The 26,712-nt window shown below is 28.0% G+C and overlaps 1 protein-coding gene across 3 annotated transcripts in view; it reads right to left on the bottom strand.

The window, feature by feature from the left end:
* Nucleotides 1-26,712, bottom strand: part of LOC111621876 (microsomal triglyceride transfer protein-like) — a 48,996-nt gene that overhangs the window by 4,770 nt on the left and 17,514 nt on the right. For 2 of the 3 annotated variants that reach the window (XM_023364129.1, XM_023364131.1), the window contains 3 exons: nt 21,858-22,012; nt 17,930-18,100; nt 9,740-9,884 (listed from right to left, as the gene is read on the bottom strand). In XM_023364129.1, the coding sequence (XP_023219897.1) occupies nt 9,740-9,884; nt 17,930-18,100; nt 21,858-22,012 (471 nt within the window). Of the gene's footprint in view, nt 1-9,739; nt 9,885-11,645; nt 11,817-17,929; nt 18,101-21,857; nt 22,013-26,712 lie in introns of all 3 variants that reach the window. The other variant, XM_023364130.1, reaches the window with a different exon arrangement.

The following is a 26,712-nucleotide window of genomic DNA, read 5'->3' as shown; positions in this document are numbered from 1 at the left end:
GAAAAGGAATTTAGCAATTTTTGATATATTTTAGTAATCTTCCGAAAATATGTAGACAACTATGTACACTAATTTCATGTAAGCCTAATGGTTGGCAGAGACAAAATGATTTTGTCTTTTGCTCGGACAGTTTGGTTTTTCTGAAGGAGGTCAGCATAGCGGGGTGTGTGATATGCCCCGCTATGCTGACCTCCTTCAGATTTTATCTGAAGTGGACCTGAATGCAAGTTACTAACCCTGCTCTGGATTGAACCAGATGATCCCCTCAAAAGTGAAGGGACAAAGATCGCCATACAGTTTTTTGAGGTCTCTTGACTGAGTTGGAAGACAGCTAGAGTTTCCTTGGAAACTATTGTGTGCATAGTTACGTCTGCATTCAGATTGCAGCCATCCAATTGTTGAGACCAGCATCGAGCTGGTGGATTTCGTGGACACTCCTGCTGAAGTGGCCCATCTCCAAGTAAAGGAAACTGTGCTCAAAGGAAAATCATAAAATGACTTTTGGACAAACCCTTTTTTCCTCCCTTTTTAGTTAGAACATGTTCTAACTAAAAAAGAAAAAAAAAATAAGGAAAAATTGTTCAATCAGAAATGGATCAAATGGTCAACCTTCGTTTACATCACTACTAATATTCGGCAACACTAGTATTATGCAAATCAGTTATCTATAGTCATGAGTCTGGCAAATTTATAGTACAAATATTTTCTGTATTTTGGTTTAATAAAGTGTTAAAATAGGTACCTAATTATTATTTTTTACCTACTTCTTTATCTACCTACGTATTACATATTTTATTATAGAATTTATTATTAGTTCATTTAATTGGGGCAGCAGCTTAATTGAGCCAAAATGGATTAGTCCCAATGTGTCTGAATTAAGCGGAATTTTTCTTAAAATTCTTCCCTAAAGATAAGTTAAGGTTATTAAATTGGTGTTGTGATCATGAATTTTTTATTGGAATCCACTCTACACAGTAGAGAGTCAATTATCCAAAAAAACCTATTAACTAAAATTGACTTTAGAAGTTACTAGTTTCAGAAATTATGAAGTTTTTATATATTAATAATTGTTGTTGATCTTCTATAGCTATCTTGTTAATTTTATTATTATATATTTTTTATTTTGAATTCAAAGTTTCTTCAGTATTTTGTAGATTGCAATGAAAGACTACTTTTTTTTTTTCATAAAGTAGACAATTTTTTCATTAGATAATAAACATCTCTAAGCCCAATGAGTATACAGGTAACCCCCGTATAACATGGCATTTCTATAGCACAGATTTGCTCTAACATGGTTCGAGAATTGGGAACATCTCCTATATAACACGGTGGTTTTATAGCACGGGTTCACTCTAACATGGTTCGGGAATTGGGTAAAACCCTCATACAGCATGAAATGTAATAAAGGGTGCGTTCTTTTATACTTCCGCGTAACTCCGCGCGAGCATTCTAATTGTTTTCCTGGCTACATTGAATGCTCTTTCAACAAATAATCCATTTAATAGTTAAATTTTACAATTGGGACCCTTCTTTTGCCTCTAAAAGATCATTTTAGAATTATAGATTCTTCCATCGTTCCTAAATGCCTACAAACAGCAGCGCACTCTTGTTGCAGAGCGACCGCTATTAACAAATGCACCCAAAAACTGTTACCAGTTGATGATGCTCATGCTGAGATCATCATATAGGATGAATAATCCTCTGGTAAAATATTTACGTAAATAATAAATAAGTATTTTACCTATGAAAAAAATGAATAGTAAATCCGATTTAAATAAGGATTTAACAGCATGTTTTTTTAATTTTTGGAACCTAACCCCTCTTTTCGCACTAGTTCTTTGTTTCTTATAACATGGATTCGCATAACACAGCAATTTTTTGGAACGTAACTCCCGTGTTATACGGGGGTTACCTGTACTTTTGATAAAAAGATTAACATATCTAAGTATTTATAACATAAACATTTAGAAAACAGTAACTAGAATTGATTAGAACAGAAACTAGTGATATTTTAAATACTTTTAATATTAGTTGTCAATACTTTTTCATACATTTAAATTGAATTTTAATTTTACCTTAATACCTTAATTTATTACCTTAGAATTGTTTTAATTACCTAATCTTACTTAATTAGTCGTATAATATGCATATATTTATTTTTATTTTGAAGTAAGAAAACTGATTGCTTTGATATCATGAGGCATTGCAGCACCTCAAGCATCCTGGATATCTCTTCTCAACAATACATGAAAATGAACTTTGTAAAGAATCTAGCCATATCTCACACATATAAGCATAGATTTTAATTTATTATAATCATAATATTTTATAAAAATATGAAAGATTTACACATTAACATAGAGTATATAAAATACTTACATAATTTCTAAGTCAGGTTGACTCATCTGAAGACAAGTTCTATAAGGGCTATCATAAAAATCAAAATCTGTAACAAAATCTATGTACGATTCTCCACCGAGGTTAAATCCAACTTGACTTTCAATAAAAGAGGAATCAATTCTTGCACTTCCTTCAATTGCAAATGCACCACTGTTAAAAATAACATTCTTATTTAATAAATAAAAGTAAAATAACTAACACACTTTATTCAGTAGAAGTTGTTTAATCTGTAAAGGTTCAGCTAGTCCTTTATTAACCATCATCAGGCTTTGAATGAACATTTAAATAGAAACCAATGGAAACAACATTTGACAAATAAAATGTACACATTTATATGTCCAGAAAGGAATTTATTGCTAAAAATATTAAAAATTAAAATTAAAACTACAAAACTTATTAAAAAAATTAATTAAAAATAATTTCGAGAGAAGTTGGTAATTGCATGCTTCCAGCATTTCCAAAGATTCCATAAACTTGTAGTTAATGCATTCTCCTCTGACTTTTTTGTCTGAAAATTTCAAGACTTAATATCAACAGGGCATTAGAAACAATAAATATACAATGGCACTAGCATGTTTTGAATGCAAGACAATACTTGTGTAAGGTAAAACAAGACTAATGTTGTTTAAAAAAATTACTCCTGTACAAATGTCTGACTTGAAATTTTCAGACAAAATTCAGAGAATGCAATATCTAGAGAAATGCAGAACCTTTGGAAAATGCTTGAAAATATGCAATTACTAACTTCTCTGGAAATTATTTTTAATTAATTTTGATTTTTAAATTTTGTAATTTTAATTTTAATTCTGATATTCAAAAGCAGAGATTCCTTTCTAGACATTTACATGTATATATTCCATTCATCAAATGTTGTTTCTGTTGATTTTTATTTAAATATTCATTCAAAGCCTAATGATGGCTAGTAGAGCTAGCCAAAAACATTTTCATATTAAACAACTTCCACTGAATAAAGGAGTGTTGCTTTGATCATACAATGGTTCATGATTTAGCAAATCAAAAGTAAAATTTGAAATGTTTTATTTATGTCCACATTGAACAACTGAAAGTTGAAATTATTATTAAATTAATACATTTAAAAAAGTTTTTATCAAATAATAATTTAATTAGATTTATTTGTGAATGACATTTATTTGTTTATATTGATTTATTTATATGAATATTATTTTGATTAAGAGCTTAATGAAAATGATATTTTTAGACCCATCTAAAAGTTCTGTAATTAATCTGGAAACAGGGGACTAATTCTTGCATTCTGTGAAAACGGATAAGATTGGCTTTAATGTAATAACCTTAATCTTCACTATCATTACTTTTTGCCCGAGCAACGCTGGGCTTATTTGATAGTCATTAAATATTTTTATATTAAAAAGGTCATCTTGGATTTATCTCTGGAGGTAGACAGTGGGGAACAGGGTTTAATATATCTGGGTTAACTCATCTAAAATTTCTGTGTCAATCCAAACTCAAATTGATGTTATTCAGGCTAGTAGGGCTGGTGCTTTTACTGTGTCCATCATCATCATTAAAATTTAATAATAATATTCAGAAAAAATTGAAATGTAGATGTTTTTCAGGATTTATATTTCAATATAGTCTATAAATGTGATAAAAATTCTCTTAAAACATGAAAATATATTAAAACTGCCAAGCAGCCTATAATGAAAGGTCAGTACACTTTGATGGCACTGACCTTTTATTATAAGATGCTAAAAACATATAATTATTTTTGATGGACTTGTCGTAAAATTTATTAATGTAAATTGTCATCCTTTGAATAATTTTTTCAAAAAATATAAATTTTGCAGTGGTGTGCTGTCACTGGAAGCGATAGAAGCACCGCTTCCCTTGTATTTTCTAAAAACTAAATACATATTGTGCGATTATTTTCATATAATNTTAATAAATAAACAAATAAAATAAAATTTTTAAAGTAAATTTTCTCCTTAAATATACTATGTTTCTCCCAAAGGTAATGAAAAAATATTAAGTGATAAAAAAACTTTTGACTTATCTAAGGAGTTATGTTTATTTATTTACTATAGACAATTATATGTTAAAAAAAGACCTGACTTCTACTGCCCTTAGAAAATGTATGCTATTTCATAATATTCAGGCATTATGTTATTTATTGAAGCATATACTGTATTTGTCATAGTAGTAGTTTGTAGAAAATTATATTGAATCTATTAATTCCAATAAAGTAATTTATATATTTAATGAATAGTGCTCAAATGTAAATCCATTTCAAAGAACTTTTCTTGAAACAAAAACGTTTTAGAAAGCTTATTTTTTCATGCTATAAGCCTATTTAAAAGTTACTGGGAAAATCACTGGATAATGTTTCTTGTCTTAATTTGATGAATCCAATTCAGAAGCACTTAGTTGTCTGATAAGATTAAAAGAAAACACCAAGAAAATCACTTTGCTCTTGAACAAATTGATTTTTTTTCTTTTTATTCAAATACGCCATTTACTTTTGAATGCATGAATCAAACTAAATTTAAATATACAAAAAGAAAATGTTTAGACAAAGTGTCTAATCAGGAGTAAACAAAAGAAATAAAAATTAGAAAAGATACCACATTATTGAATGAACATAAACAAACAAAAATAATAGAGCATCCTTTGCAAATAAACAGTAAAAATATTCTCTTATTCTTAATAATGTAAATTTCATTAACACTCATATCTGAAATGTAACCAAACAATAACTAAATAATATAAAGCTCTTATAATATCAGAAGTTCAGAAAGTTGTTATAATAAAATTTTTTTCAAGAACACATTTTTCCCTTAAGTAAAGTGCATTGAAATCTTAAATGGAAATTCAAGATTTGAATGCACTCTACTTATTATTTAACAATATGACTAAAAAGTTAATATCAATTGTGTTTTTACTTATTGTTAAGGTTATTAAGCTTGATATATCATCTAGATTACAATTACACCTTATAACCAAAACTAGTTACTGTATTAATAATCCTTAACTGGATAATATAAAATGTATATCATGACAAACCTTACAATCCAGCAAAAAGATTTGAAGAATTTTTAATCATTTTAAATGTTCGTCCTCATGTCCTGCTGGATTGCATGTCCTCATGTCCTGCTCGCTTTTTTGTGATTTATGCTAGTTACTATAACTGTTAAATAAAATACAACTAAAAGCTAGCAACTAGAAACTATTATTCCAATTACAGATATATTATAACTTAATATATAAGTAATAGTATGTTAACATGTTAGCATACTGTTACATATGTTATATACACTCCTCAAAAGTGAAATTGCAATACCATGAAGGAATGTGCATAGTCACATGGAAATTGTAGTGCAGTAGAGGTGACAAAGCTTGCAAATGATTAAGTTTGCATATGCATCGAGTCATGTGGTACCCAGTTTTGACATCTAAAGACCAGCAGTCAATTCAGGTCATAAATGCAATCAGCAATGGTTTGTGGCAGCTAAACTTTTGAAGAAGCATAGAAATACCTCAGAGACTACAGTGAGCTGAATATCACCTGTTAACAGCTGGGGAATGACATCATATCTTAGAGTTGTGTGATCTTGGTTTATCAATGTGCGTGTTGGACATGACTTGAGTACCATCCAGCAATATGTGATATGATGAATGCAGGAACATCTGTGAACAGGCCAGAGGGAGTAAATCATACCAGTGCATGACTGAGCACACACACTGACAGATTCACTGAACCCATTCACTCATGACATGTGACATCTGAAGCTACCTGTCACCATCAACGAGTGCATCTTTGTCCACCCAAACCATTTGGAACAGGTTGCATGAAGTCAGGCTGTAAGCATGACAACCAGCAAAGGAGTGCCATTAACTGCTTGACACAGGTTATGCCTGGTGTGTTTTTGTTGTCATCACAATTGGACCACTGAATGTCATTGGATATTTTGTTGCACGTCACACTGGCCCCACACCAAGCATCATAGTTTGGGGAGGGATGATGTTCAATCAATGGACATCCCTGGTGCACACTTCTGGTACTCTGACAACAAACCAGTATGTCACATGACTTGTGGAGCTTGTGGTTTGATCACTGATGCAGAGCACAACTGACACATTGTTCTAGCAAGATAATGCCCGACTGCCTAACTCTCACCAGCCTGAATGGAATTCACATCCTTCCCTGGCCAGCAGCTTCACCAGATCTCTCTCCCATTGAACACCTGTTGATCCTTGTCTGATGTGAGGTGTAATGGGGACCACTGCTACATACCATACCCCATAGAGAACATGTGCACTGCAGTGGATGCAACTTGGCAATGGATACTACAGGCAAACCATTAATTGCCTCAATGACAGTATGCCTTGCCATATACCGGCCTGTATATCTGCCTGTGGGAGTCATATTTATTACTGAATAAACAATTACCTGTTACATATCTCTGTTTGTTCTTTTAATCATTTGTACGTATCTCTCATCTTTACTGGTCCTGCAATGATCATGTGGTTATGCACATTCCTTCATGATATTATGATTTCACTTTTGAAGAGTGTATATAATGTACATTGTGAATTAGAGACACTTACAGTATTATCTGTCCAAAATGGAATCTGAATAAAATAGAAACCTGTCTAAATGGAAAAAATTCTTCCAAATGGTGTGATTTCTGTTTAAATTCTACCATAAGCCAGAAACCTGTCCAACATAAAAATAGAAGAGATTTTTTGGTACAAAGAATGTAACTTAATCTGAATAAAGCAGAGAATTAAAATTATACTTGTAGACAAATAAGTAAAATTGTCTCTTGGTATAACCATCATCATAGAGCACGACAAAATGTATTCTAAGCTTTATCAACAGCAAAGATCAAGTGACAAAGGAAATTTCTGAAGGTTTGGACCTACAGTGTCTATGTTTTTGTTTATTTTACTATTTTTTACTTTAGCTCCAGTGCCTAACATCTTATCCATTCAGCTATCACCACTCAGAGACATGAAACTTTCAAAGACTCATAAGGTAAATACTAAATTTTCAGAGGCCCATTTTTGGGAAACAAGTGTTTCCCAAAAATGGCTAATTCTAAATAACACATTTGATTACAATGTTTAAACAGTATTTCACAGGTTCTGTTATGTGAAAATTTTTGTTTTAGTCAACTAAAAAAAATCAAAGTGAAAAAGTCACCTCAAAAAACACTTGAAAAGTGTTTCCCAAAACTGAACAAAAGAAGGCACTGACAGTATGTGAAAAGTCATAAATGTAGAAGCAAAAGAAGTATGTATGGATAGATAGAAATGGTGCAAGATTATCAGGTATGGGTGTAGTGCATGATTTCAGCAGGTCCTAGAGTGAAAGTTTGGGTGAGTGTTCCTGGTTTGCTATGTCCTGACCATATGATGTTCTTCAGAGGACTGAAGCTTGCAGGATGTTGTGCACAAGAAAGTCACTTTCTTCTTGGCCACTCCTTTAGGGAATGCTGTGACAGTATTATTTGGACAAGGAACAATTTTTGTTTAAGTCTACATGTTCATCAACTTTCATTCAAATTGGAGAACTGAATGTCTGGCCCTCCCCTTGTTAGCAATAGGAATCATTTTTGAATAATTTTTTAATGACTAATTCTAAACAACACATTTGATTACAATGTTTAAACAGTATTTCACAGGTTCTGTTATGTGAAAATTTTTGTTTTAGTCAACTAAAAAAAAATCAAAGTGAAAAAGTCATCTCAAAAAACTCCTCAAATTTTATATCATTCAATAAAAAAATCTCCAGTCTGGAAACACTGGGGTTGGCATTGTACAAAACTGTCTTCAGTTCTCAACATCACTTCCTACTTTTCTGCCTGAACTTGCTGCATAACATCATTAAATCACTAGGTATATGATGTACAGGACTCCCATTGCATGGAAGCTCGACATTATGCTGTTTTTCTTGAATGTGATTTGTGATTCAATTTCACGCTAAATGTCTAAATAAGTGGACTAAGGTTTTTATTGCCACTTAACTAAAAATATTGCCAAGTGGAAATTTTGACACTATGCAGTGTGATTCATGATAATAATTATCAAATAAAGTTCTAAATTAAATCATATGAAAAATATCATTTATTATTTCAAAATTAAAAAATATTTTCATTATCTTCAATTTCATCAAGGTATATTATCAATATAGATGCAACAAAAAATTTAAAATTCATAAATTTTCTGTATAAGTTACATATCTTGGTGGAAATTATTTAATTAATCTATAACATAAATGATGCACTGTGCTTAGAGTGGCACAAAGTGACCATGCATACTCATTACAATGTACCCTGTAAATGCTTCCTTCATTTTCTATACAATTTTAATTTGCCATTTTCTTCTGGATATCTTCTTCTATGTTGACAGTTGCAAATTGTTAAAGAAGTCCTTTATAATTGCTTTTATGCATTAAACTGTCGTAAAACAAATAAATATTTTCTTTGCAATGTGCTGAAATTAATTGTTATTTAAGTTTATCAGTATAGTCTTTGGGATCACACTATATCACATCATCTATTCCATCATCCACTGAATTTCTCATCAAGATATTCTCTAACTGTAAGACACACACAATCATATTCATGGAATTTTGGAATCATTTTTATACACAATTCATACAATGTATTTAATAACATTTTAATTAAACAGTCTTACTTAATGATAAAAACTTTGATACATGTAATATTACAACTAAGCTATTTCTCATAAAGTTAATTAAGTATCATCATATAAATATATTCAGAAAAGTGAATAATTAACTTTACATTATTTCTTCTACTTTATACTTAAAAATAAATTAAAAAAACAGGTCTTTTGTAGTGAATAAAAGTTTAATTATTTAATGAAATAATATAGCTTTTGCCAAAATTCAAAAGCTAAAGAAAAAGTTTTTAAATTTTGTTTTTGCTTGAAAGTAATTATAATATATAAAATGTAATTAGTGCTATACCAGTAATTAGTGGGACTCAGAAATGGCATCTGGGAATTCTGAAGTTTGGCCTGCCATAACAGTGCTCTTCATTTTAATCACGTATAGTTGGCTAATGCTGGCTGAACTGTATGTTGAAAATACTTTCAATAAAACTCAAGTTTGGTAACTTTAAATAAGCAGTTTGTGTTTCCTTCTATTTGTGTATCAAAACAGACTTAAAGCTAAAGATTTGCATTGTATCTATTTATGTTGTTATGATAGCAACAATCAGAGGATTATTTAAATTTCTAATGTTGTAAAAAACTCTTTACTTTTGTTTGATAAATATATAAATACATTATTATAACTTTAATTATTTAAACTTAGTTTAATATTAAAACTTACTTAATATTTTTCTGCAAGTAAAATTGAACAATATTCATCATTTTTTCTATGAAACGAGTAGGATTTTCCTGGAATGTAATATTTTCTATTTGATGTATGTTGCCATTTATGTTTTTGAAATGAATGTGATTCTTTTACATTGTATCTGAAAGAAAAAAATGCATATATTTAAAGCTATTTTAAGCACAATATTTTACTTCTAATTAATTTAACATTAACAAATTTATTATGTAATAATAAATGACACTAAAGAATAATATACAGAAAGTACTGTAAAAATTAAACATATTATATTGAGTAAAACTATGAATTATAATAATTTAGANAGAATTTATTATTAGTTCATTTAATTGGGGCAGCAGCTTAATTGAGCCAAAATGGATTAGTCCCAATGTGTCTGAATTAAGCGGAATTTTTCTTAAAATTCTTCCCTAAAGATAAGTTAAGGTTATTAAATTGGTGTTGTGATCATGAATTTTTTATTGGAATCCACTCTACACAGTAGAGAGTCAATTATCCAAAAAAACCTATTAACTAAAATTGACTTTAGAAGTTACTAGTTTCAGAAATTATGAAGTTTTTATATATTAATAATTGTTGTTGATCTTCTATAGCTATCTTGTTAATTTTATTATTATATATTTTTTATTTTGAATTCAAAGTTTCTTCAGTATTTTGTAGATTGCAATGAAAGACTACTTTTTTTTTTTCATAAAGTAGACAATTTTTTCATTAGATAATAAACATCTCTAAGCCCAATGAGTATACAGGTAACCCCCGTATAACATGGCATTTCTATAGCACAGATTTGCTCTAACATGGTTCGAGAATTGGGAACATCTCCTATATAACACGGTGGTTTTATAGCACGGGTTCACTCTAACATGGTTCGGGAATTGGGTAAAACCCTCATACAGCATGAAATGTAATAAAGGGTGCGTTCTTTTATACTTCCGCGTAACTCCGCGCGAGCATTCTAATTGTTTTCCTGGCTACATTGAATGCTCTTTCAACAAATAATCCATTTAATAGTTAAATTTTACAATTGGGACCCTTCTTTTGCCTCTAAAAGATCATTTTAGAATTATAGATTCTTCCATCGTTCCTAAATGCCTACAAACAGCAGCGCACTCTTGTTGCAGAGCGACCGCTATTAACAAATGCACCCAAAAACTGTTACCAGTTGATGATGCTCATGCTGAGATCATCATATAGGATGAATAATCCTCTGGTAAAATATTTACGTAAATAATAAATAAGTATTTTACCTATGAAAAAAATGAATAGTAAATCCGATTTAAATAAGGATTTAACAGCATGTTTTTTTAATTTTTGGAACCTAACCCCTCTTTTCGCACTAGTTCTTTGTTTCTTATAACATGGATTCGCATAACACAGCAATTTTTTGGAACGTAACTCCCGTGTTATACGGGGGTTACCTGTACTTTTGATAAAAAGATTAACATATCTAAGTATTTATAACATAAACATTTAGAAAACAGTAACTAGAATTGATTAGAACAGAAACTAGTGATATTTTAAATACTTTTAATATTAGTTGTCAATACTTTTTCATACATTTAAATTGAATTTTAATTTTACCTTAATACCTTAATTTATTACCTTAGAATTGTTTTAATTACCTAATCTTACTTAATTAGTCGTATAATATGCATATATTTATTTTTATTTTGAAGTAAGAAAACTGATTGCTTTGATATCATGAGGCATTGCAGCACCTCAAGCATCCTGGATATCTCTTCTCAACAATACATGAAAATGAACTTTGTAAAGAATCTAGCCATATCTCACACATATAAGCATAGATTTTAATTTATTATAATCATAATATTTTATAAAAATATGAAAGATTTACACATTAACATAGAGTATATAAAATACTTACATAATTTCTAAGTCAGGTTGACTCATCTGAAGACAAGTTCTATAAGGGCTATCATAAAAATCAAAATCTGTAACAAAATCTATGTACGATTCTCCACCGAGGTTAAATCCAACTTGACTTTCAATAAAAGAGGAATCAATTCTTGCACTTCCTTCAATTGCAAATGCACCACTGTTAAAAATAACATTCTTATTTAATAAATAAAAGTAAAATAACTAACACACTTTATTCAGTAGAAGTTGTTTAATCTGTAAAGGTTCAGCTAGTCCTTTATTAACCATCATCAGGCTTTGAATGAACATTTAAATAGAAACCAATGGAAACAACATTTGACAAATAAAATGTACACATTTATATGTCCAGAAAGGAATTTATTGCTAAAAATATTAAAAATTAAAATTAAAACTACAAAACTTATTAAAAAAATTAATTAAAAATAATTTCGAGAGAAGTTGGTAATTGCATGCTTCCAGCATTTCCAAAGATTCCATAAACTTGTAGTTAATGCATTCTCCTCTGACTTTTTTGTCTGAAAATTTCAAGACTTAATATCAACAGGGCATTAGAAACAATAAATATACAATGGCACTAGCATGTTTTAAATGCAAGACAATACTTGTGTAAGGTAAAACAAGACTAATGTTGTTTAAAAAAATTACTCCTGTACAAATGTCTGACTTGAAATTTTCAGACAAAATTCAGAGAATGCAATATCTAGAGAAATGCAGAACCTTTGGAAAATGCTTGAAAATATGCAATTACTAACTTCTCTGGAAATTATTTTTAATTAATTTTGATTTTTAAATTTTGTAATTTTAATTTTAATTCTGATATTCAAAAGCAGAGATTCCTTTCTAGACATTTACATGTATATATTCCATTCATCAAATGTTGTTTCTGTTGATTTTTATTTAAATATTCATTCAAAGCCTAATGATGGCTAGTAGAGCTAGCCAAAAACATTTTCATATTAAACAACTTCCACTGAATAAAGGAGTGTTGCTTTGATCATACAATGGTTCATGATTTAGCAAATCAAAAGTAAAATTTGAAATGTTTTATTTATGTCCACATTGAACAACTGAAAGTTGAAATTATTATTAAATTAATACATTTACAAAAGTTTTTAGCAAATAATAATTTAATTAGATTTATTTGTGAATGACATTTATTTGTTTATATTGATTTATTTATATAAATATTATTTTGATTAAGAGCTTAATGAAAATGATATTTTTAGACCCATCTAAAAGTTCTGTAATTAATCTGGAAACAGGGGACTAATTCTTGCATTCTGTGAAAACGGGTAAGATTGGCTTTAATGTAATAACCTTAATCTTCACTATCATTACTTTTTGCCCGAGCAACGCTGGGCTTATTTGATAGTCATTAAATATTTTTATATTAAAAAGGTCATCTTGGATTTATCTCTGGAGGTAGACAGTGGGGAACAGGGTTTAATATATATGGGTTAACTCATCTAAAATTTCTGTGTCAATCCAAACTCAAATTGATGTTATTCAGGCTAGTAGGGCTGGTGCTTTTACTGTGTCCATCATCATCATTAAAATTTAATAATAATATTCAGAAAAAATTGAAATGTAGATGTTTTTCAGGATTTATATTTCAATATAGTCTATAAATGTGATAAAAATTCTCTTAAAACATGAAAATATATTAAAACTGCCAAGCAGCCTATAATGAAAGGTCAGTACACTTTGATGGCACTGACCTTTTATTATAAGATGCTAAAAACATATAATTATTTTTGATGGACTTGTCGTAAAATTTATTAATGTAAATTGTCATCCTTTGAATAATTTTTTCAAAAAATATAAATTTTGCAGTGGCGTGCTGTCACTGGAAGCGATAGAAGCACCGCTTCCCTTGTATTTTCTAAAAACTAAATATATATTGTGCGATTATTTTCATATAATTAAAATTAATATTTTATTATAACCACATTATGTATCCTATTACAAATTTCTATACTACATGTGAAGAAAACGATAAGATTGCTATTGTATATTCGAATATTAGTGGCAGAATGGAAGTGCTATATTGTCAGCTTCAAACAGCAAGATTATATGCGCTTTACAGAGCACCAACTTCACCCAGTTTAGCTGGTGGAAGCTACACACATATAATGCTTCCAATGATTCTATCCAGGACCGGTCCTGGGCTGTTAGCTGCCTGTCTGCTAGATATTTGGTCGCCCTCGCCTGATTATGTGAATCGTGAGTAGATTTATAACTTAACCCAACTGATAGGAATTTACTGGTATGTTTTTATGATAGTTCTGTATAGTTGATAGGAGTTAAAAAAAACCATTAAAATATTTGATATTTTTATTCTGCTCTCCCATCTTATATTACTTACAGATTTCAATGTTAAATCAGTGATATTACGATTTTGTATGTCCCATCTTTAAGGGGATGTAGAAAAAAACATGTACAATTCTTGTACAATGTTAAAAAATTATTTCTACTTAAGAAGTAGTTAAATAATTAAGAGATTAGGGAATTAGGGACATAAACAAAACCCTGCTGAAAGAGCTGGAATTTTGCTTATAAGCTTAATTAACGGAACCAATCTCTAGCAGAGTACAGTGGGGTCTGATTTCTTCGTAATATTAGATAATAAAGACAGAAATTTTTCCAGTTCAATGAGAGTGACTGAAAAGTTGTAAATTTTGGAAATTTCCGTGGAACCTGGTCCTAAACTAATTAGTTCAAAAGCAAATGACGGACAATCTATTAAGCTTAACATATTTAGATTTTTACAGCTATGGCAAGAAACGTTTAAAATGTACAACAACCCTGTTGCGTCCTTTGAGATATACAGTGGAGCATCGTTTATCCGAATCAATTGGGGACAGGGGTTGTTCGGATAACTTATTTTTCGAATAACCAATTATGTACGAAAAAATATATTAATTTATCCTGTGTTGAAATTTTTCTCCATTGCGTGTCGCTTTGCATTGAATTTTCGTCGATGTTAAGCCTAACGAAGACTATTGTATCGTTAAAAATTGTTTTTTTATTTTGTACNAAAACAAAACTTTAAACAGCAACCATAATACGTACAATCTTGACTAATCATATTTATTTTACATTTGGTTGCATCTGAACATAAGAAAATTGTTATGTTATATGAAGATATTATCCTTTTTAACATAATTAATTTTTCTCAATGTTTGAAGTAAGATTTTGAGAATTATAGATTACATTGTTTTAGTGCTAAAAATTTGTGACACCTGTTAATAAAATGCCATTTATTTTTTCTTCTTCAGAAAATTACACACACAGGCATTTTTAGTATTTTTCTGCCTGTAGGTAACTAAGATTTTACTGTCCATTTTTGTAGTAGGAAGTATAGAACATTAAATTAAATTAAATATTAAATTTTAATTCTTGAACATTTATGGACATTGATTTTTTTATAATAATAATAATAATTTGTTATTAATTTAAATACTGTAAAAATAATAAACATTTTAAAACTTATTTAAAGTTTTTAGTTAACAATGGTTGTATTAATTGTATTAAAAATGATTTTAAGCAATTATTTAGCTGTGATCAAATCAATAAAAGAATTATTTTTTTTAATAATTAATTTAATGTATTTTTGCTCTATATAATTTTGTTTCTTATATATAAACTATATATAAATACAGTATACTTTAATTTTTTTAATATACGTTTAATATATAAATCATTTTCTGATTGTGCAAAGTCACCTGTAAAAATTTTTCATTGTAGGTTAATGTTTATTTTGTCTACACATAGAAATGTCTTTAGTTACACAAGATATCAATTCTTTCTTAAATAAAACCATAAATAAAAATAAGTCAGCCTTCAGAAAAAGAAATCCTAAAATTTATTGAAACTAAAACAAGACTTGTTGTTATCCAATATTTTAAAAATTTTGAATCACAATGCAATGAAAGAAATATTTTATACATAATAATTAATTTTTGTAAGTGGTTTGAATCAAATTCATAGGCTAAATTCCTAAACAATTGGCCATCTCTACTTATGTGGACTTGGTCAACTTATGACTGATAAAATTTGAAATGGTTTAATGACTTGACAAAATGTTCTAATACTTACAGGATAAAAAAATTAAACAAAGAAAACTATAACTAAACTATTTTAGGCCAAATGAGTCTGCTGAAGTATATATCAGGTTATATTCTGGCTAATATTTAATAATATTTAGTAATTTTGTCATCATCTCTTGATAAATTTAAGTTAATTATGTGTGAATTAAAGATTTGAGTCTCACTCTGGGCCGATTCTTTTCTTCCAGAACTTTCTAAATTAAAAATTAAATATTAATTTGTTNCTCATCAAGATATTCTCTAACTGTAAGACACACACAATCATATTCATGGAATTTTGGAATCATTTTTATACACAATTCATACAATGTATTTAATAACATTTTAATTAAACAGTCTTACTTAATGATAAAAACTTTGATACATGTAATATTACAACTAAGCTATTTCTCATAAAGTTAATTAAGTATCATCATATAAATATATTCAGAAAAGTGAATAATTAACTTTACATTATTTCTTCTACTTTATACTTAAAAATAAATTAAAAAAACAGGTCTTTTGTAGTGAATAAAAGTTTAATTATTTAATGAAATAATATAGCTTTTTCCAAAATTCAAAAGCTAAAGAAAAAGTTTTTAAATTTTGTTTTTGCTTGAAAGTAATTATAATATATAAAATGTAATTAGTGCTATACCAGTAATTAGTGGGACTCAGAAATGGCATCTGGGAATTCTGAAGTTTGGCCTGCCATAACAGTGCTCTTCATTTTAATCACGTATAGTTGGCTAATGCTGGCTGAACTGTATGTTGAAAATACTTTCAATAAAACTCAAGTTTGGTAACTTTAAATAAGCAGTTTGTGTTTCCTTCTATTTGTGTATCAAAACAGACTTAAAGCTAAAGATTTGCATTGTATCTATTTATGTTGTTATGATAGCAACAATCAGAAGATTATTTAAATTTCTAATGTTGTAAAAAACTAAAATTCAAACTTGAAGTTTTGACCACACTTTGNTTGAGTAAAACTATGAATTATAATAATTTAGAATATTATATTTATTTGCATATTAAAAGAACATTTTAATATATTCAGGTAACCCCCGTATAACATGGCACTTCTATAGCACGAATTCGCTCTAATACGGTTCGAAAATTGGGAACATCCCCCGTATAACACAGTGGTTTTATAGCATGGGTTCACTCTAACACGGTTCGAAAATTGGGTAAACCCCTCGTACAACATGAAATGTAATAAAGGGTGCGTTCTTTTATACTTCCGCACGAGCATTCTAATTGTTTTTCTGGCTACTTTGAATGCTCTTTCAACAATAATCCATTTAATGGTTAAATTTTACAATTGGAATCCTTCTTTTGCCTCTAAAAGCTCATTTTAGAATTATAGATTCCTCCATCGTTTCTAAATGCCTACAAACAGCAGTGCATTCCTGTTGCAGAGCGACCGCTATTAATGAATGCACCCAAAAACTGTTACCAGTTGATGATGCTCATACTGAGATCATCATATAGGATGAATAATCCTCTGGTAAAATATTTACGTAAATAATAAATAAGTATTTTACCTATGAAAAAAATGAATAGTAAATCCGATTTAAATAAGGATTTAACAGCATGTTTTTTTAATTTTTGGAACCTAACCCCTCTTTTCGCACTAGTTCTTTGTTTCTTATAACATGGATTCGCATAACACAGCAATTTTTTGGAACGTAACTCCCGTGTTATACGGGGGTTACCTGTACTTTTGATAAAAAGATTAACATATCTAAGTATTTATAACATAAACATTTAGAAAACAGTAACTAGAATTGATTAGAACAGAAACTAGTGATATTTTAAATACTTTTAATATTAGTTGTCAATACTTTTTCATACATTTAAATTGAATTTTAATTTTACCTTAATACCTTAATTTATTACCTTAGAATTGTTTTAATTACCTAATCTTACTTAATTAGTCGTATAATATGCATATATTTATTTTTATTTTGAAGTAAGAAAACTGATTGCTTTGATATCATGAGGCATTGCAGCACCTCAAGCATCCTGGATATCTCTTCTCAACAATACATGAAAATGAACTTTGTAAAGAATCTAGCCATATCTCACACATATAAGCATAGATTTTAATTTATTATAATCATCATATTTTATAAAAATATGAAAGATTTACACATTAACATAGAGTATATAAAATACTTACTTAATTTCTAAGTCAGGTTGACTCATCTGAAGACAAGTTCTATAAGGGCTATCATAAAAATCAAAATCTGTAACAAAATCTATGTACGATTCTCCACCGAGGTTAAATCCAACTTGACTTTCAATGAAAGAGGAATCAATTCTTGCACTTCCTTCAATTGCAAATGCACCACTGTTAAAAATAAAATTCTTATTTAACAAATCAAAGTGAAATAACTAACACACTTTATTCAGTAGAAGTTGTTTAATCTGTAAAGGTTCAGCTAGTCCAGGGGTCAGCAACCTGCAACTCGCGAGCCACATGCGGCTCTTTGGATGTGAAGCTGCGGCTCTTTAGTTCCATACGCAAATATTATTTATTTTATAAAATCAATTTATTTAGTATGTTGATTAATTAATTATATCNTCCATGTCCATACTATAGTATATATCAACCCCAGTTCCACCTGAAAATATAAAAGTAAATATGCATAAAATATTATATTTACAAATGTTTTAATTAGATTGATGTAGCTAATCTAAATCTACATAACTTAAATTACTTCTATAAATCTATCTAATTTATAAAATAAATTCATATTTATTGTTTTGAATGTAATAAAATAAAAAGAAAATATTTATTTTAGAATTATCTTTGTTTACAAGTTATATTGAAAGCTTATTCAATAGCTTACAATATAATACTGGGTAATCATAATTAAAGTATCTCTATCCAACACTGTTCACAGAGATATTTAGCAGTTCAGTGTCAACTGAATTTGGTATAGTGGCATTTTTAGTTCCAAAACTCATCACTATGGCACCTTTAGCACTTTGGATCTTAATCCAAGTAAATTTTGTTGTAGGGATACTAAAAAGTATGATTTATTAAAGGCATTTAACAAATCTGGCAATCTTAAAAGACATCACAGAGGATTGCAGACATTAAACAAAGAATATAAAAAAATAATAATAATATGATTATATAATATTGATTCATTTTATTCTTTGTAAACTTTAAAAACTTTTAGAAGTTTTTCCAATATAATGCTTATTTATACAAAAGAAAACATCTAGTACAATTTATTAATATTAAACTAAATATTTAATTGCCAGGTCTACCAAATTACAATTTAATTAATTAAGTGTATAATATATCTAAAGATAGCTAGTCTCTGATTCTATAGACAAATTATATAATTAATTAAATTAGTAATCCAAATATAACCCGGTAAATCTGGTAATTAAGTACAGTACTTATATTTGAAAACCGTACGGTACACATTTGTTATTGATTAAATTTGTTGTTAATTAACAAAAATGCTATTTTTGTTATTGGTTAATGATTTAATGTAATTAAATCATTAACCAATCAATAACAAAAATAGCATTTTTTAAACATTATTTTTCTAAACTTTTGCAATGTTTGAGGCAACCATTTCTTTTTGTTTTCTTAAATAAAGACATACATTACTTAAATTAAAAATTATTTCCATTCAATTTTAAAATTTAAATAATTTACTTATTTTCCATTTTTTGCAAATGTAAAATTTGTAAAATATTAAAATAAATAGATTTCCAAATAATCATATAGTGCATTTTTATAATATAAATAAATTCAATAAAATTATGTTAAAAGATAATTCATTTAAATTTTTTATAAAAAATATACAATGCAAATAATATATTCAAAACTTTCTTACCTGCTAACAAATTTCTAACAACTGCAGAGTCTCCTTTATTTGAAAGAGTATTATAATTTCTAATTTTTCTACTTTTCAATATATTACTGTAAAAAAAAATATATAAAATATTATTATAATGTATTATTGTTATTAAGATTAAATTTATAGAAATAAATTAGAAATTTTTCTAAATAATTGAGTCATCATCTTTAAATTCCTCATTAATTTAAAAGTCCATAATGTCCTTTCATTGCAGAATAGACCTTGTCAATTGTCAATAATTTTTAAAATTTTAATACGATATTTTGAAAATGTAAAAATGTTTTTCATATTCTTAAAAACTGTACAATTATTTAAATTTCTTATCTATTATTTCTGTCAAATAATCATTATTGATATAATTTATTAACTCAATTTTTATTTCAAAAAAATTTTATTTCACTCTCTTACTCATTCTCTAATTTTGAGTGAGTGAGTAAGAGACCATAATAGATTTGTTTCTTATTATGTGTAATAGGAATATAATAAGAGCATTGCCATCTTACAGTATGTCCAAGTCTGATTTGCAGCAGTGTCAAGTACTTGATATACTTTTTCTCACAAGTAAACTGTTTGTTTACTAAATATATGGTATTTAAATACAACACTTCATAAAACATAATAGATGTATACCAGTTATAAAAGCTACAGTCATAAATCAAATGTTTGTAAAATGGGAATCTCCTATATTTATATTATAAGATGTTGTGTGATTATCTCCAACAACGTCAATAGTATGCAATAAGAACTCCATAGAGCCAAAACTTAATGCTCATAGATTCATAAGATGTTCTATTTAAACAAAAAGTTCCAAAAAAACATATGAACATTTTACCTGAATGTCTTATTTCTACTTGTAAGATCATTAATTTTTCCAGTGATGTATGTAGATATTTCAGGATTTTTGCTTTTTACAAATGAAAGTAAAATATCATCAATGGTATAATTATTGTATTGACTAGAGAGTAATAGTTCAGCTGACAAAATTCTCACAGTACTATCCTGTTTTTCTTTAATTTCATAATATAGTTCTTGAAGAAGTGAAACAACCTTTTAATAAAATAATATAATTAATCATAGAAAAATGCAATATAAATTTAACTACACTAATTTCTTAATTAAGAATTTACTATTTCATTGATATATTTTGGATCCATTTTCTTTATAGCTGATAGAGCAATTTCTGCAAATGGTTTTCCCTTCTTAGCATATTCTAATAGTAGTGGAACAGTTGATGGTAATGCAGCATTCTTCAATCCTCTAAGATACATCAGTTTACAATTTACTTTCTTACACTTGTTTAATTTATTTGAATAATGATTAACAACTTCATTTACAATCTGTAATTTATAAAAAAAAAATAAATACCATTTACAACTCTGTTAAAAAAAATTTTAATTTCCAATGTTTTAGATAATGTTTATGTTTTTTAAACATTTACATAAATTATATATATTTGTTACTGGCATATACAGAATATCTTTTAATGTTATACAAATTAAATTATTGAAGCATTTAGCACTATAATTTTTGAATGAATTAATGTCTCAAATAGATTCTAAAATCAGTAATAGATGAACATAGTGAAGTGATCAATTCTACATATGTATAATTGAAAGAAATATAAGATTTAAATAGAAATTGTGCATGGGCTGGAATCAGTTTTTCTGACTTTTCAACTAGGAAGTAAAAATAATACTGGTAATCTACATTAGTGTAATAATGTTATATCACATTTTATAGTAGACTTTTTTATATTTTCAATAATTTTTAAAGTAATATTTCAATATAAATTTTTTTATTTATAAAAATTAAATTCTAGTTTGAACCCTATTGATTTCTGTCTCTACAAAAATAATTGTATTCCTCAATAGATTAACGATTTCAGAAATGGAATTTGTTACTCAATAATTTGTAATAAATAATGTATTATAATTTCAAGTAGATCTATTGTAAGAAAACTAAGCATCATCTCATGAAAACTTTTTCCAAATGTTTGTATATTGTAGTTTATTAATTCAGTAATGTAAAAAAATGTATATATTTTCTACATTTTATGTTTTAATTGAACTACAAGAAGAAACTAAGTACAGGTAACCCCCGTATAACACGGTAGTTACGTTCCAAAAAATTGCTGTGNAAAAAAACAATTAAAAAATGTTAAAGTTGAAATTACATTATAATTAAAAAACAATAATTGAAATCAATTTAAGTAATTCAATTTACCTATTTTTTACTATAGAATGAGAATTTCTGTTCCAAATAGATATATCAATACTTGCAGAAAGATCAATAGAAAGAGCTCCTTTAACATTTAAGTCAACAATCAAACCATTCTGGAGAATAATTTTCTGAGAATGATCCATTAACAAAAGATTACCCTGAAATCAATTTCAAATTAATTTAATAATCTTAAACTTGTAAAATTATATTCAAGTTTTTATTTAAATTTAAGATAATGAGTTAACACACTCAATATTTTAGAACTATGTAATTGGATTTGTATGGCATTGAAATAAAGATTCAAGAGGCTGGTTGAGATACAGAGATATATTGCAGGCACTTGTAATGATAGATATAATTGTGTATGTTTTCACAGTTTTCACCAATAGTAAAATAGAGATTTTTAACAGTTTAATATTAATATTAACATAACATTTAACTTAATTAACTTAGTAAATAATAATAAAAAAAATCATCACTGTATCTGTTAGACCACATAATGGTCTTCTTTCTTTAGTATTTAAGAGCACATGCTCTTCTCTACTTTTCTCTCACTGTAATAAACTAAAAAACAAGCTTTAGTAAAAAAAACAAAACTTTAAACAGCAACCATAATACGTACAATCTTGACTAATCATATTTATTTTACATTTGGTTGCATCTGAACATAAGAAAATTGTTATGTTATATGAAGATATTATCCTTTTTAACATAATTAATTTTTCTCAATGTTTGAAGTAAGATTTTGAGAATTATAGATTACATTGTTTTAGTGCTAAAAATTTGTGACACCTGTTAATAAAATGCCATTTATTTTTTCTTCTTCAGAAAATTACACACACAGGCATTTTTAGTATTTTTCTGCCTGTAGGTAGCTAAGATTTTACTGTCCATTTTTGTAGTAGGAAGTATAGAACATTAAATTANTACCAATTCTCAAACCGTGTTAGAGCAAATCCGTGCTATAGAAGTGCCGTGTTATACGGGGGTTACCTGTAATTTAAATGTTTTCAGCCAATTTGCTATCTTCAGGCATAACAAAAAACAAACAGTTCAGTTGAATAGCATTAAGTTTTTTCATATGTTATATATATCTCCATAGCAACATCAGTTAAAGAAATTATTCTTTTTATTAAACCCAAACATGGTAGATTATTCAAAAGTGTTTGCATATTTATTTCCTATACTTCAATTAAAACAGTTACTTGTATATATATGCTTTGTGTTTTCAAACATTTAATACTATTCATATATTTTAATTTCCACAATCTTTTTTCCTTAAATAAATCAGTAATAAAAAATCCATATTATTAGAGTAAAATCAATGATTAAAATAAAATTATTAATGAATAATCAAAATTAAATAAATGCTATTTGTTATATAAAATGATAATAAAATACTTACTGGTAAATCCAAGTAGGAATCATTTATTTTACAAAAAGAATTCAAGACAGATCCCAAGGTCATTAACAATGTTGTTCTTAATTTTTCATTACTAATTTTTTTATTTGCTAGATTCTATTAAATAAAATATTTTAATTAATAATAAAATTAAAACTGTGAATAAAATTATAAAGAAATTATATAGTATTCAGATTCAATAATTTTTTAACAAGATATTCATTATATGTAATAAAATATAACTAATAATGAATAATAAAATAAATATAAAAATCTACTGCTTCTACTCAAATTCTCACTTTTGCTTAATTTTTTTTATTTTACATTTTGAGCTATCCTCCTGGTACCTCTTTCAGATTACATCAAAATTGTTGTTCAAGTCAGAAGATTTTACTGTTTTTTTTTCTTTTTTTTTATAGTGTTTGCAATGCAAACACTATAAAAACAATGCATACTACTGTATGCTTCTGTTAAAAGTAATATTCATAATTTTTAAACTTTTTTACATGTCACATAAAACCATTCATCTTTACCACTTTTTCAGGCAATTCACTTTTCACTTTCATTGAGGGTGCAATATATAACTGATGATTGTGTAATAAGCTTAAAAATCAAATTGGTTAAATGTAATCCAAGATGTTTAATTCAACTATTCCTCTATTCAAAATTCTACTTTGAAAAAATAAACACACTTAAAATAAAAATATTACCCAGCTATAGCTTCCTTCTTTGTAATTATGTGAAAAAAGGATTTATTGCCTGCTATCAAATTTCAAAAACAAAAGCCTACAGCATCAGCTCTGATATTTGAAGGTAAGCAAAGACAGTGTTAGCACCATTGTTCATGAACATTTGCAAAAGCGTAAGATTTGTGCCCGGTTTGTACCGCACTTGCTGTCAGATGAGGAAAAGCAACACCAGATGGAAACCTCTGGAGATTTCATCGATGCATGTGACCGGAATCCGCAGTTCTTGGAAACAATCATTACAGGAGATGAGTCGTGTTGCTACCAGTACAATCCAGAGACCAAGCTACTGTCCATGGAATGGTGTTCATGGTCGTACCCCCTCCCAAAAAATGTCATCTCACCAAATCCAGGATTAAGACGATGTTGATTGCCTTTTTCGACAGTAAGGACTTAATCCATCATGAATTTTTACCTGACAATACAACCATCAACGCAGAATTCTACGAGGGAGTTTTGAAATGGCTGCTGAAACACATCCAGTGACTTTGGCCACAGTTGTACCAGAGTGGACAGTGGACCCTGCTCCATGACAACGCCCGTCTGCACACTGCGAGCTGCGTATGGCACTTCCTTGCTACATGCCAGGTGACAGTTCTTCAACACTCTCCATATTCTCCAGATCTGGCACCTACAGATTTCTTCTTGTTTCCCCGCCTCAAAGGAATCCTGAAAGACCTATGCTTTTCCAACATTGCGCAGATCCAACAACGTGTGACAACAGTGCTTTGTGCAATACCGAAAGAAGCGTTTGCTCACAGCTTCCAGCTTCCAGCAGCTGTACAACAGATGTCAAATGTGTGTTGTTGCTAATGGTGATTACTTTGAATGCCAATAAAGGTATTTTGTTTCTATCTCTTGTTTCCTTTATTTTATGAGACCATTCACCAAACTTTTCAGACACACTTTGTACATATTTTGTAAATAAACTGTATATATTGATTATTTTGAGTGTGGAGGTGTGCTTTCACCAAACCTTAGATCAGAACAATATTGAATTGTGCTTAATTCAGCAAACCAACTCGAAACAGAGTTTGTTCACTCTCATATTTGATATTACTCAGTTGTTTAATATAATTTATATAATTATTTTGTTAAAATGTAAGAATGTTAAAAGTTTTATAATTTCTTTTAAATCATTGGATTATCAAAATATACAGAAAAATTATAGTTTTAGAACATTTATTTATAATTCATATAAAAATTTGTTATAGTATCTAATTTTGTATTAGTGTATTTAAAGAAACTTATTTCTTTTTGTTGGAAAGATTGTAATTTATCACCTAACAGAGAATGGCATATACTTATCAAAATTCTCCTGAAGTTTTCAAAACATAGAATAATATCTTATCCAAAATTTCTCAAAATTTAAAAAAAATCAACTGATAATTCTAAGTAGAAGAAATACATGCATGAATATAATTTTTAAATATAATTTAGTTTCAATATGTATAAAATAGATAATAGAAACATACCAAAAGTTCGGTTATCATCTTAGAAGTTGGATGAGAAGTCACAGAGAGACCCAAAAGAAATCTTTCTGGTAAATCTGTATTTTTTCCTGAAAAATCCAGAAATTCAAGAGCTGCTTCAAAAGCAGCATCTGTTTGAGTTGCAGAAATTAAATCTAGAATTTGAGGTCTGTAAACAAATAAATTATTGCTATTATTATTGGTATTTATTCAGCATATTATATCAATTTAAATTAGCATAGATTCATGATTGAAGGTGCAACTAGACCAAATATAGCAAGTGTGGCTCTAGCAAATTGTGTGATGGATTTTCCAAGAAGTCTGGATGTTATAGCTGGGAAAATGGGTTCAAGATCCTGCCCCAGCTAATATTTTAAATATAATATAATAATATAATGCTATTAAGGCTAAATAATGTAGGTACAAAATGGTACAAAAATATTTGAAATTTAAATGTTAAAAATTATATACTGTATTTATTTAAAAAAACAATCAAATAGAATGTTTGATAAAAAATTGCCAGGACAATTACATTTTTAAAATTTAAATAAATTTAGCAAACTAGACAATACATAGACGTCTTCTGCTGTCCTTTTCCACACACTTATTGTTTTAAGGAAGAAATATTTATTTTTATTGAATACTTTCAAGTGCTCTTGCATTTATTCAGAAAAAAACATTAAAAAAATCAAAGCTTTTATACAATATACACTAAAATTATTTAATCCAAAAAGCCAAATATTTTATTAGAAGAAACGTTTTCATTCTCACACAGACATCAGTGCAGATCATCAGCAGCTTACATAAACATGCAAACAAAGAATAGCGTCGCATATATGTAAGATCAAACAAGATCCAAATGTGAAATATGGATTACCAAAGGAAGAGAACATAACACTCACATTAAAAAANATACAATTATTTAAAATTCAATGTCTCACAGAATGTTTTAGTAGTAATAATGAATTTTGAATCCTATCTTTTTATTTTTAATTATCATAATTAATTTGCTACACATCATTTCAAATTATAATGCTTTCTTTTATCTACTATCAATTATTTAATTTAAATATTTAATATTTTGATATATAGATTAAATGACTAAATTATTACATAAAGCTAATACTGTTTACAAAGAATTGTTATAAATTAAAAAACTGAATAGTACCTCAAATTAATATTTAAACATTGGGATTTGGTTGCTGATGATAATCAGGGGCAGAGTCTATAGTAAAAAA

The sequence above is a fragment of the Centruroides sculpturatus genome, unplaced genomic scaffold, assembly GCF_000671375.1.
Source record: "Centruroides sculpturatus isolate CEXI.00-Female unplaced genomic scaffold, Cexi_2.0 scaffold184, whole genome shotgun sequence".
Taxonomy (NCBI): Eukaryota; Metazoa; Arthropoda; class Arachnida; order Scorpiones; family Buthidae; genus Centruroides; species Centruroides sculpturatus.
The sequence above is the reverse complement of the archived record's forward strand: the minus strand, read 5'-3'. Positions and strand labels throughout refer to the sequence as shown.